Source organism: Zeugodacus cucurbitae, chromosome 6 (assembly GCF_028554725.1).
Source record: "Zeugodacus cucurbitae isolate PBARC_wt_2022May chromosome 6, idZeuCucr1.2, whole genome shotgun sequence".
In the NCBI taxonomy this organism is placed as follows: domain Eukaryota; kingdom Metazoa; phylum Arthropoda; class Insecta; order Diptera; family Tephritidae; genus Zeugodacus; species Zeugodacus cucurbitae.
In genome coordinates, this window is record NC_071671.1 from 13,865,926 (window position 1) to 13,882,356 (window position 16,431).

Here is a 16,431-nt window from a genome sequence, read left to right on the forward strand (position 1 = left end):
TATATTTTTTTATTTAATTTAATTTGTCTTTTCTTTATTATTATGTAATGTCATACTATCATAATTCATCCTCATAGTATTTACATGAAATTTAGTTATTGTTTTTTTATGATTAAACGAATATGGAGATTAAAAAAAAAAATCATAATTATATTTTAATTGTAAAGTTATAATTTATTTAATTTTAAATATAATTTTTAATTACTTATTGATAATTGAGTTTTCGACTTCTACTTTTCGTACAGTTATTGGTATGCATTAGCTCATACTAATCGCTTGATGGTACTTAGAGAGCAAATATTAATTTATTAAATATAATAAATTATATGGACTACAATTAAAAAATCTCCAGCGGACAATACCTTTATAAAAGTTTAAATTCTTAATAAAATTGGTATTGCTCACAAAAGTATGCTACTGAATTACGTGAGTTTTTTTTTTTTTTCTTTCAATATACATTTTACAACCTCTGCTCTAAATTCTTAAAAAAACTTTCTACTCTCTAATAAGTTTTTTAACTGTTCTAAAATGGGGAATAACCGGCACTTAAAGCTTAGTTTTATGTATTTAAAAAAAATACTGTGTTTTCTCTACACGATTTATGCCAAGTCATGTCACTGAAAATGTATATTGTTTACATTTATATATTTATTAAAACTAAAACGTGAACTTTTTACTATTTTTAATAAGGGAATTTACATTTTTATAATATTGTATATATGTATGTATATAATAGTAAGCTCAAATGCTCGTAGACAGTTTCCTTACACTATATGAATTAGTAATTTCAATTTACACTATCCAGTTATATATAAGCACAAAGCGTTGTAAAATATTCTCTATTTGCTTTATAAATAATTAATTTTAATTTTTTATAGGCATTTTAAGGGTCACGCCTAGACTATAAACCTACAAATGAAGGTATACATATGTAAATGCATGCAGAATTTAACATGAGATACTGAAATTACTGCAAGTAATTATTATTGTTGTTATTATTTTATTAAGGGTTGGGGCTTTTTAAAGTCGTGCAAAATATTCTTATATTATTATATTTATATATAACATTGTCTGTAACAGATAATTGCTGCAAGTGCGGCGGGACGTATGAGTAACAAGGTATTCATAGCAACTTGATTTACATACATCATTATGAAACTGTTACAAAAAGGTTTGTTACGATACCAACAACAAAAATGTAACTACATTTTAACTGACACTTATTTACAGAACGGTTTCTCCAACAACCAGCGCTCATTCTCAATTGTAGCAATTGAAGTGATGCAAAAGTGAGTAAGTAATTAATCATCCGGCCGCAAATGACTCATTTGCCTTAACTATAAATAGTGGCAGAATTAATTGCTTCATTTGCTGTGGCGCTGCAGGCAATACCAAATGTTGACCACAAAAGCAAAGTAGTGAACAGGAACAACACAAATTTAGCGTCCAATAACTAGGCAACGTACAACAACAACAATGTAACGAGCAAAAAAATTGCAAACAACCAACAACTAGTCCAACAGCGTTCAGCCGCCGCGCGCATATTTGGAGCAATGCACCGCGTTGAACTGCCAGCCAAAGTCAGCTGTGCGAAAGACAGCGCAAAAAGCAATGCAAAGTTAGCAAACATAAACAATGCAAACGAAGCGCAAAATAGCAGCGAAAAAATAGCAACAACAACACTAATAAATGCATGCAGCATTTTGCCGGTAACCGGTTTGAGCACAAAGCTGCCTTGTGACAGCCGCTTGACGCGAGCGGGTGGCGGTCAAACGCATAAAGTATGCACTTTATTAACTGTTCAACGCGCTCTCCCTGCAGGTGTGTGTGTGTAGGAAACAATATATTACTTGCCACTTATGCTCGACTGAGGCAAGCGTTTTTTTTCACTTTTGCGCAAATGTTTTCATTTTCAGCGTGTTTACTATGCGCTCAACTCAACTTTGGTATGTGCCATAACTTCGCGCGCACAGCTGTTGTTGTAACGTCATGCGATACGGTTGTTAAATCGGTATGGCGAATTGTGCATGTAATATGACTAGGCCAATAAGTTGTGTTTATAATCACATAAATAAGAGTTTATTCATACATATATATGCGCAGGTTGTGTGCACTCGCTTACACCCGCCATGCAAAAAATGGTGTCAAGTGCAAATCGCAGCATTGTCACATTGTTATTATTGTGTTATATATTTTCTTTTCTTTTTTTTTCGCTTCAAATTTTTCGCTTTATTAACGCGTGTAAATATGCATGCTTTTTATTGTAATGTTGCTTTTATTGACTTTTAAGTGTTCAGCAAAAGCGTGAATTTTTGTCATTATTATCTTCATTATTGTTTTTTTTTGCCGTGGAGTAGGCGGAAATAAAACTCCATTACTAAGCACATTTCACTTTTTATAGTGAGGAATGCGGAATGCTTTATTTATACAAAATTAAGATGTTAACCTTAATTTAATTTAAGGTAATCATATTAAAATAGTGTTTTATAATGTGAGAATTTTGTAACAAAAATATATATTTTTTTTTATTATTTATGAGGTTATTATTATGAATAATATTTTTTTGTGATTTATTAATTTTTTTTCAAAATTTTTAAACTTATTTTTGCTATGTTTTTGTTAAAAAAAAAATTTAAAATATTTAAATTTTTATAAAACAAAAAATAACAAAAGCTTTTTAAAAATTAAATTTTTGTTGTTATTGAAAACAAAAATATTTTTCTATAGCTATCGTGAGATAAGATATTTTTTCTAATATAACAAAATTTTAATTTCTTAAAAAAATTAAAAAAAAAAATAATAAAAAATAAAAAAAAAATATAAATATATTAAATTTTTTTATATATTTAAAAATATTATTTCAGTTAATGGAATATTGTTATAAAATGCGAAATTCATAATTTAACTTCATAAAAATATTGTTTTTTAATGTAGTCGTTGGATTGATTTATAGCATATTGAAATAGGTCCATTAGCTGAGGCAATTAAGCTGTAAAGCGACTTTTCGTGTTTGATCTTTAACACCGTTTTGTCAACAAATGTATTATTTTTCGCTCTCATTGAACTTAGTTCACAGGCTTGCAAGTAGACATACATTAATTCACATTAAATTAAATACTAATTGAGTAATTAGTATTTCACATACAATTAAATACTAATTGAGTAATTAGTTAATTGAATGCATTGTTTTTAAAATATTTAGAATCGTGGGATGTGGATTTATGAGTTTTTTTAATGGCATACTTTAGAGTGGATTTATACATTAATAATACAATATTAGGGAATTTTATTCAAAAACTTCAAAATGACTCAATTAATATTTATCTTCCTTTTATACATGTTTTTTTTAATAAAATCTTTAGAATATCAAGAAAAATGCATAACTGCCTCCTAGTTAATAACAAATTGACATTTATTTAGAGCTGCCAATTTTGGTCTAAAACCATTTTGTGGGTTATCAACATCAATTATAGGAAACTAGAGTGTAATTTGAAATGAATGCAAAGAACATTAGCCTCTGTCAGCCAAGCTACGCATATACGTTTAATGCATAGTAAACAACTTGGTTTATTAAGTCTAGAGAGTGCTTCAAATTATGCGAATTAACACGTAGTTAGAATTTCACATGCAATTAAGTGGTGTAATTCATGCTGTAATTGCATAATAAAGCTGTGAAAATAATTTAAAAAAAATCCCAATTGAAGCGCTAGTCTCAGTAGAACTTTTATAACATAATTTAGTAAACCTCGAAAAGCATGTAGATATATCTCACTCATTCAAATTGAATTCACCGACGAGCACTTGTTATGATATATATAATTAAATTGTTTTCGTTTTTTGCACTTTTATGTACATAAAATGGATTACATTGCCAAAACAGATTTTAATTCATCATTTCCTTTGATTCAGTATCTATTTTATTAGCGCACATTTAAATTCACTGTGCAATTGAGTGACTGTGATATACTACTGGTATATACATATGTATAAAATTTCACATGTACAGAGACGACAAATAAATATTTCAATTTCACTGGCGACAAAAGCTTTCGGTAATTGCAAATAATTGCTGATTAAATTTATTGCACACAGTTTACATGTTCTTTTGTTGATCTTTATGTACTATTTATGTATTATATATATAAATATGTATATATATATATATATATATATATGTGCGCTCATGTTCACGATACTTTCATTGTTGCCAACAACAAAGGCTAGACAATTTTTTACACGCTAATTTATGTATGTTAATGTTAATTTGCATTAATTTATTTATATTTTTAGACAAATTTACGGCATGATTCATTTCGCGAGTATTTCAATTATTTTGATTGAGCATCAGCTGATTGAGAATGACTAAAAGTGGAAATGTAATAGACAATGTAAATATTTATGCAATGCTTTGACGTCGTAGATAACTCTTACATTATAGAAGCTGATTATCTGATTGATTATCTGAATTCGATTATCGTATCTATTAGAGGTTCCATAGTAGACTAGTATATCATGTAACTATTATTTCAAGCAAAAATTTGCTTTAGACGTGTTCGATTCGCCCCTTGTTGGCTCGCTAAATTGAAGCTTGGCAATCATATAAATTGAATATAATATAGGAAGCATTAATGGACCTCATTAAAGGGACATAATCTTGCGAATTCACGGTATATAGTATTTTCTTTAATTCCATACTTTTCCTTTCTAATTTGGACCTTATTCAAATGTATTTTTAATTAAAATAATTTGTATATACAACTATAGACAAAAATATTTATTTGCTCATGCATTTCTATATATAATTTCTAATTTTAACTTCTCGTTCTGACACGCGTCGCATCGTAAACATTTTCGAAAAATGCCCGCAATGTCCGCAATTGTGCATGTAGGTTGAATGCTCTGCTGCCTGCCGTGACACTCACATTGACACTGAAATTGCGTGTAATTTTGGCTTGCCAACTTTTTATTATTGCCTAATTCTAATTTGAATGTGTAGCTAATTCGGACGTGAAAACAAAAAAGATTTATTTCATAAAATATATTCCTTTTTCTTTTAAACAAAATTTTTTAAGAAATATTATCTAAAAATACTTTTGATGCTTTAAATAGTTTTTTAAGAAAATAGTGTGTGTGCGCAAATTTGTAGTAGCTATGAACTCAAAAGAGTTTCGAAGACTCACCCAGGTAATTTTCATTTACTTTTTAGCTTACTTAATAGCAGTGATTATACTTGTTTAATTCCTTGTTTATTGTTCTTATTAGTTGTGTGAAAATAAGTATATGTAAATATGACTAATGGGATTGTATTTAATTTAATTTAATTTTATTTTATTTTATTTTATTTTATTTTATTTTATTTTATTTTATTTTATTTTATTTTATTTTATTTTATTTTATTTTATTTTATTTTATTTTATTTTATTTTATTTTATTTTATTTTATTTTATTTTATTTTATTTTATTTTATTTTATTTTATTTTATTTTATTTTATTTTATTTTATTTTATTTTATTTTATTTTATTTTATTTTATTTCATTTTATTTTTTATATTTTTTATCTTCAAAAGTACCAAAGTTCATTCGCTTAACTAAATAATGCACATTAAATAATGACCATGTATAGCAGATTCTCAAGTGGATTGCATCACAACCGCCCATTCACTCTTTATTACACTATTGTGAAGTAAAAAAGTAAAAAGTCAAAACAGTTTTATGCTCATTGAGTAAATAGCTCATATCCCCATTCATATCACTTTCATTCACAGCTGTCATGACTACTTTATGTCTATAGAAAAGGCAGATAAGCAACTGTCTGCGCTGTTGGACGCTTATCACTTGGCTCAGCTGAAGTGGAGAAGGTGTGGTGCGCATAATTTTTAAATTATCTGCTGGCAAGTAAGTGTGCAATAAAGCGAGAAATAAATGTCGAAAAAAATATAAATACATAAACTGTACTTAATAAAAATGTAAAGGAAATTGACGTGAAGGTTAATATAAATAAAAATGAAATTTATCGAAATCGACGCAGCTGACAAAATTTGTTCTTATTTAATGTTCAAAAAGTACATCAAAATAAACAGAGTACGCTATAAACCATATTATTTATGGCGCTCATAATTCATAAGCGCCGCGATAATCATTAACAGCGCTAATCAGGCTCAAATAATCACTGATCTGTTTAGATAGCGCCACTTATAGCGGAAAATTTTACTTTAAATGCATGAAAAATATTAAGTAAAAGTGTATCGCTAACAGTAAATACAGCAACATTAATTTAAAATTAAACTAAAAATAAAAGTAATTTCAGCAATATAAATATTGTTATATTAAAATATTTATTCTTTTTTAAGCCAGCCATCAGTTTAAGCGTGTGAAGTGCGAAGAGCGCAAAAAAAACAACGCATATCTCAGTGTGCCACATGCGTGTCAGCATAACAAAAGTGTCTGCTTTAAGTACAAGCATACTTATTTATCAGATAATTTAACTAAGTACTGGCAGTGAATTAAGTGCCTCCGGAGTATAGCTGACATTGTGGTATTTGATTGAATAATGAGTTGGTCGCTTTGACAGCATAAATTGTTAAATTTTAAATTGCGTAAAAATAAAATTCTGTGAGAATTTATAAATAACAACATAAAGAAGCGCAAAATAAAAAATAACTTCATCTCATTTGATTGGCATATTAATAGTGCTGTGTTAAATCGCACACAGGGGTTACTCATACGCCGTGGAGGTGCAGTAGCAGCGAAGGTAGCACAAAACACAGCAGAGTTTGCTGAATGGTTTCACTTGTATTCAAATGTTTTGACATATAACAGTTGAAAAGATAAACTTTATACAAAAAACGCAACAACAACAACAAAAACAATAATAATAAATAAATAAATCAACTGCGCTGCGGCAAAGAAAAGAAATGTCAACGCGTTTGTGTGAGTTTAACGTAAAAGCAGCAATTGAAAGACACGTGTTGTTGTTGTTTCCACCTTTTTTTTATTTGTAAATTAACTTCGTTGTCATTCTATTATGTATACATATAAGCGCCGTACACAACTATTGTTTACAAGAATGTTCAGAATTTTTTATTTGTAATTTTTTTTTGTTTGCGCTTTCGCTCTGCCTTCATACGTTGCTACTATTTTCCATTTAGTATGCGCGCACGTTGAGTTTACGTCTCAAATTCAAAACGGAAGTTGTTTATTATGCGAAGTTTCATTGCTTTGATTCGTTTTAATTAAAAAAAGAAAAAATAAAAATAAAATGTGGAAACAGCTGCTAGCAATTTGTTGTAGCTTTTTAATATTTTTTAATGAAAATCATAAAAAGCAACCTTTCATTGCACTTGTCGGCGGACTGTTTAGCAACTGTGTGCGTGCAATTACCAATTGCTGACAGGTTGGTATGTGAAGTGCAGCAAAAAAAATCACAACAACAACAATAACAATAAAGCACAACTTTATTAAGTGCGCGCGGCACAGCAAGTAATGAGCGCAAAGCCATGTTAATTAATCAACCGAAAATTGTATTGTTGACGCTGCCGTACTGTCACTGTCACAATAAAATGCAAAGCTTGCGGCAAAAAAAAAAATATAATAAAAAAATAAAGAGACGAGTAAGCTGAATGGCTTTTGTGTAAACAAAATAAAAAATTTCGCTTTTTTGAATGCTTTTAATATACTGAAATTTGTTTAAATATTTTTTTATTGCGAAATTTATGACAATAAAAATTATACTTAATTGCTGGGTTTCCGATTACACAATTACAGGTTGCTTATTCACTTTTTTACTGTATTATGCAATCGGAATTTGTGCCGAAAATTATGTGAATATCGAGAACTACAGTCAGTCTTGATTATACATATCCTACATATATAAGCAAATAAGGTTGTTTTTTATTTTTTTGACAACCTAAATTATATTAATTATATTGTACCCACTGAGATGAGCAAGAAATTAAGGTTTACTGCTTTTTTGTTTTAATTAAAAAATCGAGTTATTTATAATAATGGAAAAAGTAGCTTAAAATATCGACAAAATGTTCTTAAAAAACAATATTCTTAAATATAAAAAACAAATAAAATGTAAAATAATAATAATGTTAAACAAAAGTGAAATAAATTAAACAAATTTATTTATAAAATTATTGAAAAATAATTAAAAAATTTCTTTATAAATTGATTTTATATATTAAAAAATAAAACTAAATTTAAAAAAGTAAAAAAAAAATGATTTATAAATTGATTTTTTAAAAAAATATTTTCAAAAAATTTAAAAAATTCTTCCTAAATTGATTGGTTATATTAAAAAATAAAACTAAATTGAAAAAAATATTTTCCAAAAATTAAAAAAATTCTTTATAAATTGATTTTTAAAATCACAAAATAAAACCAAATTTAAAAAAGTAAAAAAAAAAATTTTTCCAAATATTAAATTTTTTTTATAAATTCATTTTTTATATTAAAAATTATAACTAAATTAAAAAAAAATATTTTCTAAAATTTGTTTATATATTGATTAAAAAAAAAAAAAAAAACAAATTAAAAAAAATATTTTCCGAAATTTATTTATTTAAACTACTAAATTTATATCCAAGTTCAACCTGAGTTTATAATCATTTCATAGCTACCCGCATACAAATGCATATATGACAGCTCATTCGTAATTCCAGTCACATTTACGCTAACTACCGCGTTTATTGCGAACTGTGCTCTGCATTTTAAATTTCTAATTTGTATTGAAGTGCCGTAATTTCGGAATATCGGAAATTCTTGTGCGCTTTGACATTGATACATTCATTTGATGTTATATTCTATATATTTATTGTTGTTGTTTTACTTTTTTACAATTATTTGCGAAGTACAGAAAATTCTCAGAATTTAATGCAACAGTTTTTGGAATATTTTTTTTATATTTTTTGTTAGCAATATTGTTGCACAAGTTTAAGAATTGATCGAAATTCTGGGAACATGAAGAGTATTTAGTGATAAAAAAAGAAAATAAACAACGACATTAAGACAAATTGATAACAGAAATATTAATAGGAGGGAATGAACGATATTTCAAGTAAATTAAAAAATAATTATATTTATTCATTTGTTTAATAAATAAAAAAATAAAAAGTCTTATTTAAGCCATGATCTACCATTTTTGCTTCAGTTTTAAACCAGCTTTAATAGCTCTGAGAGCTTGGTTAAAATTCATTATTATTTTCATATAAATATTTTATATTTGGTTTATTTTTTTTTTCAATAGTTAATATTTTAAAGGCATATTACTTTTGCAATGCTTTATAGCTAATATATGCAGTTACTTGTATAACACTGAACTTGAATAACTAATTTTTAAGTGTTTGGAAATGTTATTACACTAGTAAATGATGAGATAGAAGAATAAATCTAAAAAAAATAAAAACTTTCAAAATTTTTATTTTATTATTATAATTTTTTTTTAATAAATAACTTTCAATTTACATACATTATTTTGTTAGAAAATCACTTTGTATTTGAAAGAAGAATTCGAATTTTTAATTATATATCAATAACAAGTTCCAAGCATAAACATATTATTTTTGACACAAAATGACAAAAATCTTGAAATTAACATTTGTAAATTTTTTTATTTTTTTTTATTTTCTTAAGCTTTTTTGATATTTTTTAAATGTAATTAAATTTTAAGTAATTTTTTTTGTACTTTTTGTTTGTCTTATTTATTTTTATTATTATTATTAATTTGTTATATTTATTTGCTACTTATTCATATTTACTCATATTTTTATTGCTTGAGTAAAGAATATCTTTCTATGACTGTTTTATTTAATTTTACAAATTTTTGCCTTACTGAATACACTCAAACTTTTCAGTAGAAATGTGAACAAAAGTTATTAGAAAGCTTTATATATACTTTTTAATTGCTTTAGCAAGCAGAAAGGTGACAAATTCTACACATTTCAACGCTACAATGTTAGTTTAATAACAAAGTTTTTTCAAGTCTTTAATTACGCAAATTATTACAGCAAATGACAGTGCCATAACACAAAAGCTAATTTGTCTAGCTGCCTAAACTTATAATAATTTGTCTTAATATTAACTATATAATATATTTGAGCTAACAAAATTTGAATTTTTAATTATTTTTCTAATTAAGAATTAATACATATAATATAATTGAGAGAATTTTTAAAAATTTTCTAATTCAACACTCACCTTTCGGCTTGTCCAAGTCATTGTCCTGACTGGCGAATATTTGCTCCTTGGAGGCGGACATTTTGTCAGATTTGTTGTTTGTTTTTATTGGGATTTAATGATTTTTAATTAATTTCTTTTGTTATTGCAGGCAACAGTTCATCTGCACTTTCTTTAGGTAATTTAAATCGTCTCAAGTGTAAAGCGTCTTGAATACTTTGCGGTCTTTTCTGGTTGCGAGTTTTTATTGCTTTTTATTATCCTTTGGAAATAAAATAATACTGTCTTGTGTTTTTTATTATTTTAAAATACTTGTTTGTTGTTGTAATATTTTTTTAATTATTTCACTATTAATTTATGTTGCTTTTGCGAGTGGTTTATTGCGTTTTGAGGTAGCGCGTTTTGTTTTTGTTTTGATATTTAAATATAATTTTTTAAAACTTTTAAGGTTTTTCTTTAACTTCTTCAATCACAATTTCATTTCAACTAGCTTCAGTTACGTTTTTGTCAAGCAAAATGAAATGCAAAAATACTTTTAGTTTCGTCGCGCCACAAATAAGAATAGTCTTCCAAAACCTAGCGAAACTTTTTAACTTTCGTAATTTTTTGTGAAAAAAATGGAAAGCGTGTTCTTTAATTCGCCGCAAACTAAACTTTTCGCCAAAATTTCCGTTCACACCGCTTTTAACGTCAACACTTGAACGTGTTTACTGCTACGCGGCGCTCCTTTCGCCGTCGTCGCGTTTTTAACTGATTTTCTACACTCACCGTTGTTTCACGTTGCGCGTCTGGCAACGTTCTGTGAATTTCGCGTACTGCCACTGAGTTTTTCAAGTCAATTGGAAAAAAGGCACAAATCTGCAGTACAACCGGCTGAGCGTCTGCTCTTTGTAGGCATACACAAAGCAAAGTCTATATTTGTATGTATGTATGTATGCTGAATAGTGTATGCAAACACTCACGTCGTTGAGTTACATACGTCGTACGTACGTATGTATGTGTTAATAGGCAGATAAGCCAGCAGTTGGCTAGGTGTGTGTGTGCGACTGACTCGTCAAGCTGCTGACTGTCGTTTAACTTTTAGTGCTCACTGTCGTCGCTGCTGCTGTTGTGCGCTGTAAGCAGGTGGGAGCTTGTGGGAGCGTTGTTAGTTTCGCTATCGCTGTGACTGGAGTGTCAACGAAAGTCGCCGAAGCTACTGGTTATATCTAAGCGGCCGCTGTTGTTGATGCTGCCGTCAAGTGTTGCCTTCCGTTGATTGCGTTGATTACCTTTCTTCCTCAACTCGACTGCTTGTGTTCTCGAGTGTGGGTGTGTATGTGTGTGTGTATCGCGTGTCTGTCGCATTAATCTGTCAAATAAATGAGTAATGTAAACTGATTTTTAATATGATATATTCATTTAAGTGGAGTTGTATGTAGTATGCTTATTAATAAGTACTTGTATGTAAGTATGTATACGTACATATACATAGCTGTACATACAATAATCAGTAAACTGCTAAATTGCGCTTGAGTGTCCTGCTCATTTATTGAATTAAGTAATTCACGCGAAATGCAGACACGAGATTTTTGCATACTTTTTTCACGAAATCGTCGTGTGTGCGCATGCGTGTAGTCAGGGCCAATGCATGCTGCCATGTCGCAAAGGTTATATGACTTTTACGGTCGATTAATAATTTACAATAGGTGTGTAAGGCATAAGGCAGCCAGTAAACTGGTTTAAGATAAATTGACAAAGCGAAGAAAGAGCCTTCAATTGAGCAGAAAAACAGAGTAAATAGTATTTGTTTTATATGTAGAGATAAGGTGAAGGCTTTTATGGGCGTTTTGTTTTTATGAGGTAGGTCTTGGTACAGTCGAATAACTTGAGCGTGTGTTAGTAAAATATATTTGTATGACGACTTTCGCTTTTTCAGATCCTTGTTTGCAAAAGCTTGAAAAGAAGACAATGGATTTTTTTAACGATTAGGTCTCATAGTTTAATCATGTTCTAGAGTTTTAAGGTAAACATATTTACAATTATGTTGAGATTAGGCCTCTAGCTCCATTCGAGTAAAAGAAACGCTTACAATGCCTCGTTAAAATTAATAAACTCCCATCGAAAATGCTTTTCTGTGGTATTGTGAGCTTACAGCTCGAAAATTTAATAGCTTCAGAGTCGCTTGGAGGGTCGCAGCGTAAAGACAATTAGAAAGTAAGCGTATTTTTGGAGAGCAAAATCTTCCTACGAGTTTGAAATTGTATGTCGGAGAGCTCGAGATAAAGGACTAGCCAACCTTTATAACGAAGTCAATGTTAGAACAATGAAAATACAGATAGCTAGATCTATCTATACTAAAAAATAAATTTATTAAACCAAAGACTAAAAGGACTAAGAAAACTAAATGTCTATCTATTTACAACCTCTTCATTTTGTGGACGACAAGTCAGCTAACCCATAAGCATAGGCAATTTTCAAAAATTACCAGCATCTCTATCTAAACACAACCCGTGACTACATTACCTAAAGGGTATACACAATTTGACACTAGAAGAAATCTACTATTCATGTTCCTCGTTTGCTTATCCCCCACACTCGTGTATTTGTTATTATTAAACGCTGTTATCACGGGACTCCATACACGATCGCTAACGCCTGGCTCAACCACATTTTTATCGGCTGATATTTTATTTTGATATTATATTAGACGCTAGCAAATAGCTAAGCGCTCAGCAGCACGTCAACGAGTTGCACACGTTTTTATGCCGGGACGCGCCATGTCATCTGCGTCAATATTTCGCTAAACAATTTTCACCGCACTCGTTTTTAGCAATAAAGTATGAATTACATATTGACAGAGCGATTTGTGGAAATAGCTGAAAATCTGCAAGCGAATCCTTATTTATTATTTATATTCATTATTTCTGTCACATTTGTTACTATTCGTTATAAGCTGTTAGTTTTTTTTCATACTCTTTTTACATCTAGGCAGAATTTTATTGACGTTGCCGTGTGATAACAGCTCGAGATCGAGTGTGCAAAATATTTACTTTCGTGTTGAGTATATTAAGTTAGTTATGTGTTATAATTACTACGCTTATAGACATGTTCTATTTTACATTTATATAAGCAGTGTAGTGTTTCTAAATAAAAGTTTTATAAAAATATATTTTCTTATTGGCGTTGAAATTCACACCTAACCTAATCTAATCTTGAAAGGTATAGTACTATGTATTCCAGTATCCCAGTAGCACTTATGCATAATAAATTGAAACAGAGAGTCTTAAAAAGACACTTAAAAAGAACTACCTAAGTGAATTACTTTTTATCATAAGACTTAATAACGTCACGAAATAATGTGTATTTTTGTCAAAAGAACTGTCGGAACAAAACCATCTGAAACTCTATATATAAGACTGAAACTGCCTTCATTTCGTTTAGATTAGACCATTTTGATGGTGTATTAGGTTGGTAAATATCTCCCTTCCGCTTTTTTGTTCTTTGATGCTCTTTCGATATTCTGTTTCCATCTAGACGGCAACTTCATAATACCCCCTCGTAGAAGCCCCTCTTCTTATTTGCGAAGAACTCGGACAGCCACATTTCACAAGCCTCTTTTGAGTTCAACTTTACACCACCAAGGGCGTTCGCCATGGACAGGAACAGGTGGTAATCACTTGGCGCTATGTCCGGGCTATATAGTGGATGCGATAAATCCTCCCATCCGAACTCCCGTAGCTTCTGACGAGTCAGTCTGACTGTGTGATCTGGCGTTATCCTGGTGAAACACTACACCCGTCCTATTGGCTAATTCTGGACGCTTCTGGTCGATCGACTGCTTCAAGCGGTCCAGTTGTTCGCAGTAGATGGTAGAATTAAGCGTCTGGCCATATGGGAGCAGCTCATAGTGGATGATTCCCTTCCAAACCCACTAAACACACAGCAAAACCTTCCTGGCCGTCAATCCCGGCTTGGCCACTGTTTGGGACGATTCACCGGCCTTCGACACGACCGTTTCACTTGATATTGTCGTATGTGATCCATTGCATTCATTCCAGTCACCATCCGCTTCAAAAATGGGTCGAGTTCGTTCCGTTATTTCCAACCTAATATGTCGAACTTTTTTCCAAAGCAGTCTTGGGAGGCATTATTATCCCCTCAGAACAAGTACTCTATTATGTTAGTTTGAAATGGATTTGAGTCTAAGACCCGTATTTGTCTGAGTTGAAGTTGTGAACTGAACTATACAAATAAAGACTGGAATACAGTTTGTCATGTTTGTATGGGAAAACACTGGATCTTCTACTGTGAAATTATAAATCAAAAGTTTCCGAAACAGAATTTCAAAAGAGCTGAAATATAAAAAGAATTTAGTATGAATTCGAACCATAATTTTGTTTGGCCCTAGAAAACTAATATTCGGCGAATCTACATAGTCAAATACTTGGAAATTCCTAAAAAATGTTTGGGTTATATGAATTCAAATACTTTATTCTGCTGACTTTCCAAAGGAAACTTTTTTTCATTTTCCGTTGAGAGGTATACCAAAAAACTTTGTCAAGCAATCTTCGTGCCTCAACCGAATGAAGTTATCTATCTTGGTATTCACCTAGAAGAAGGCTTACGTGGAGAAAACATATGTATATCTAGTAAAATAATGTGCATGAAGATAAGAGCTGCAAATTTAAATTGGCCTTTAAATTAAAACTAAGTTTAGAGTAGACAACAAAGTGCTTTTATACACTGCGGTCATAAAGCCGATTTCAACTGTGGGGTACGACCTGTGCAACTAATATTAATATAATACAAAGAAAGGTTCCAATCGAAAATGCTTAGATCAATCACGTGCTCACCATGGTACATTCGCAATGAAAATATCAATAAAGATCTTGATATCCCTATGGTAAAGAAAGAAGTAGAGGACAGCAGATTGAAATATATATCTAAACTCCGTGATCACCCAAACCCATTGGCTAATGCTTTAGTACATTCCTGCGATCAAACACGCCTAAAAAGAAGGGATATGCCTGCATATTAAAGAGCAACGTTTCACCAATACAGCTCAATCACTTGTTTGAGCTTGTCTAGTTTTCAAATAGATTTAAGATTTTATAACTAATTGTTAGGCTTAAAAACAAGCAGATTCAATAAATAAGAAAATATTGAAAAAAAAATCTTCGTTGCGTTTAGAATAGATTTCTTCTAAGAATATAAATTTCGAACCCATCAATCGAATCCATGGTAAATAAGCCATCTTGAATCGAATCTAAACTAACTAAAATGATTGTCAACATCAAAAGAATAACTGCTAAGTCAGAGTGATTTTCAAAAATTAAACCCCTAACTCAACACAGGGGAGGGGACACTTTCCGAAATGACTTATTTACGTATGTCTGTCATTTCAATTTGTTAACTACCAGTGATCTGCTAATGAAATGACAATCAAAAGATATCAAAGAATGCAAATTAGCAGTGCCTATTTCATAATTATTTACATAGATTAGCTTGCTGATTTTTCTATTATCATGAATAATTCACAGTGGCTGAACGAAATTGTTATAGAATGCGACAATAGTTGGGACAATGAAGCTGCGACAGTAGCACATTGAACGACCATGAGTGAGTACAATGGGCAAATCAAGAAGTAATCAATTTATTCCTGGTATGTGGTTGGAGGTGAAGTGAGAGTAGTGGAGACGAAGTTCGTAATTTTGTTCATGTTAATTGTTTACTATTTATGGTAAATATATGTAAGAATTGCCATAGCTAGGCTGTCCACCGAAGTTATCTGCGATTAAGATTATTTTGAAAAAGCTTGGGCCGAATTTTCATACCATAGAAAGCTCAATAAAGCCCTGTATGAAAAAAATGCATGGAAAGTTATGTTTGTCAAACTGGATTCACTTAGTCAGCTGAAGAGAGTGATAACTAAATAAAGCACTTGGAAAGCTTTACCTGCTTTAGAGCTTTAAAGTTTAGATAACGTATTTTAAAAAATTTCTAGGAATATGTAAATATCTATAATGGGTCTGAAAGAAAAGTGTGTCAAATAATCCTCTCAGTCTCTTCTTGAAATCCAACAATGCTCCAACAATAAATATAAAATTTTATTATGAAAGCTCTCTAAAGTTTACTTGAGCTTATTACAAAGCAACAAATCAGTTCTTAAATTAATGATAAATGGTTTCAGAAGAACGTTCTCAATTGTAATCAGGTGATTGCCATGTTTACTTTTCTATTTATAACACTTTACAACAAAATTGTGACGCG

At 30.1% G+C, this 16,431-nt stretch overlaps 1 protein-coding gene across 1 annotated transcript in view; it reads right to left on the reverse strand.

Annotated features, from left to right (window-relative positions):
- Window positions 1-16,431, reverse strand: part of Picot_4 (putative inorganic phosphate cotransporter) — a 56,938-nt gene that overhangs the window by 22,716 nt on the left and 17,791 nt on the right. The window contains exon 2 of the mRNA XM_011188857.3: window positions 10,201-11,530. Within this exon, the coding sequence (XP_011187159.2) occupies window positions 10,201-10,261 (61 nt within the window). The 5' untranslated portion in view covers window positions 10,262-11,530. The remainder of the gene's footprint in view (window positions 1-10,200; window positions 11,531-16,431) is intronic.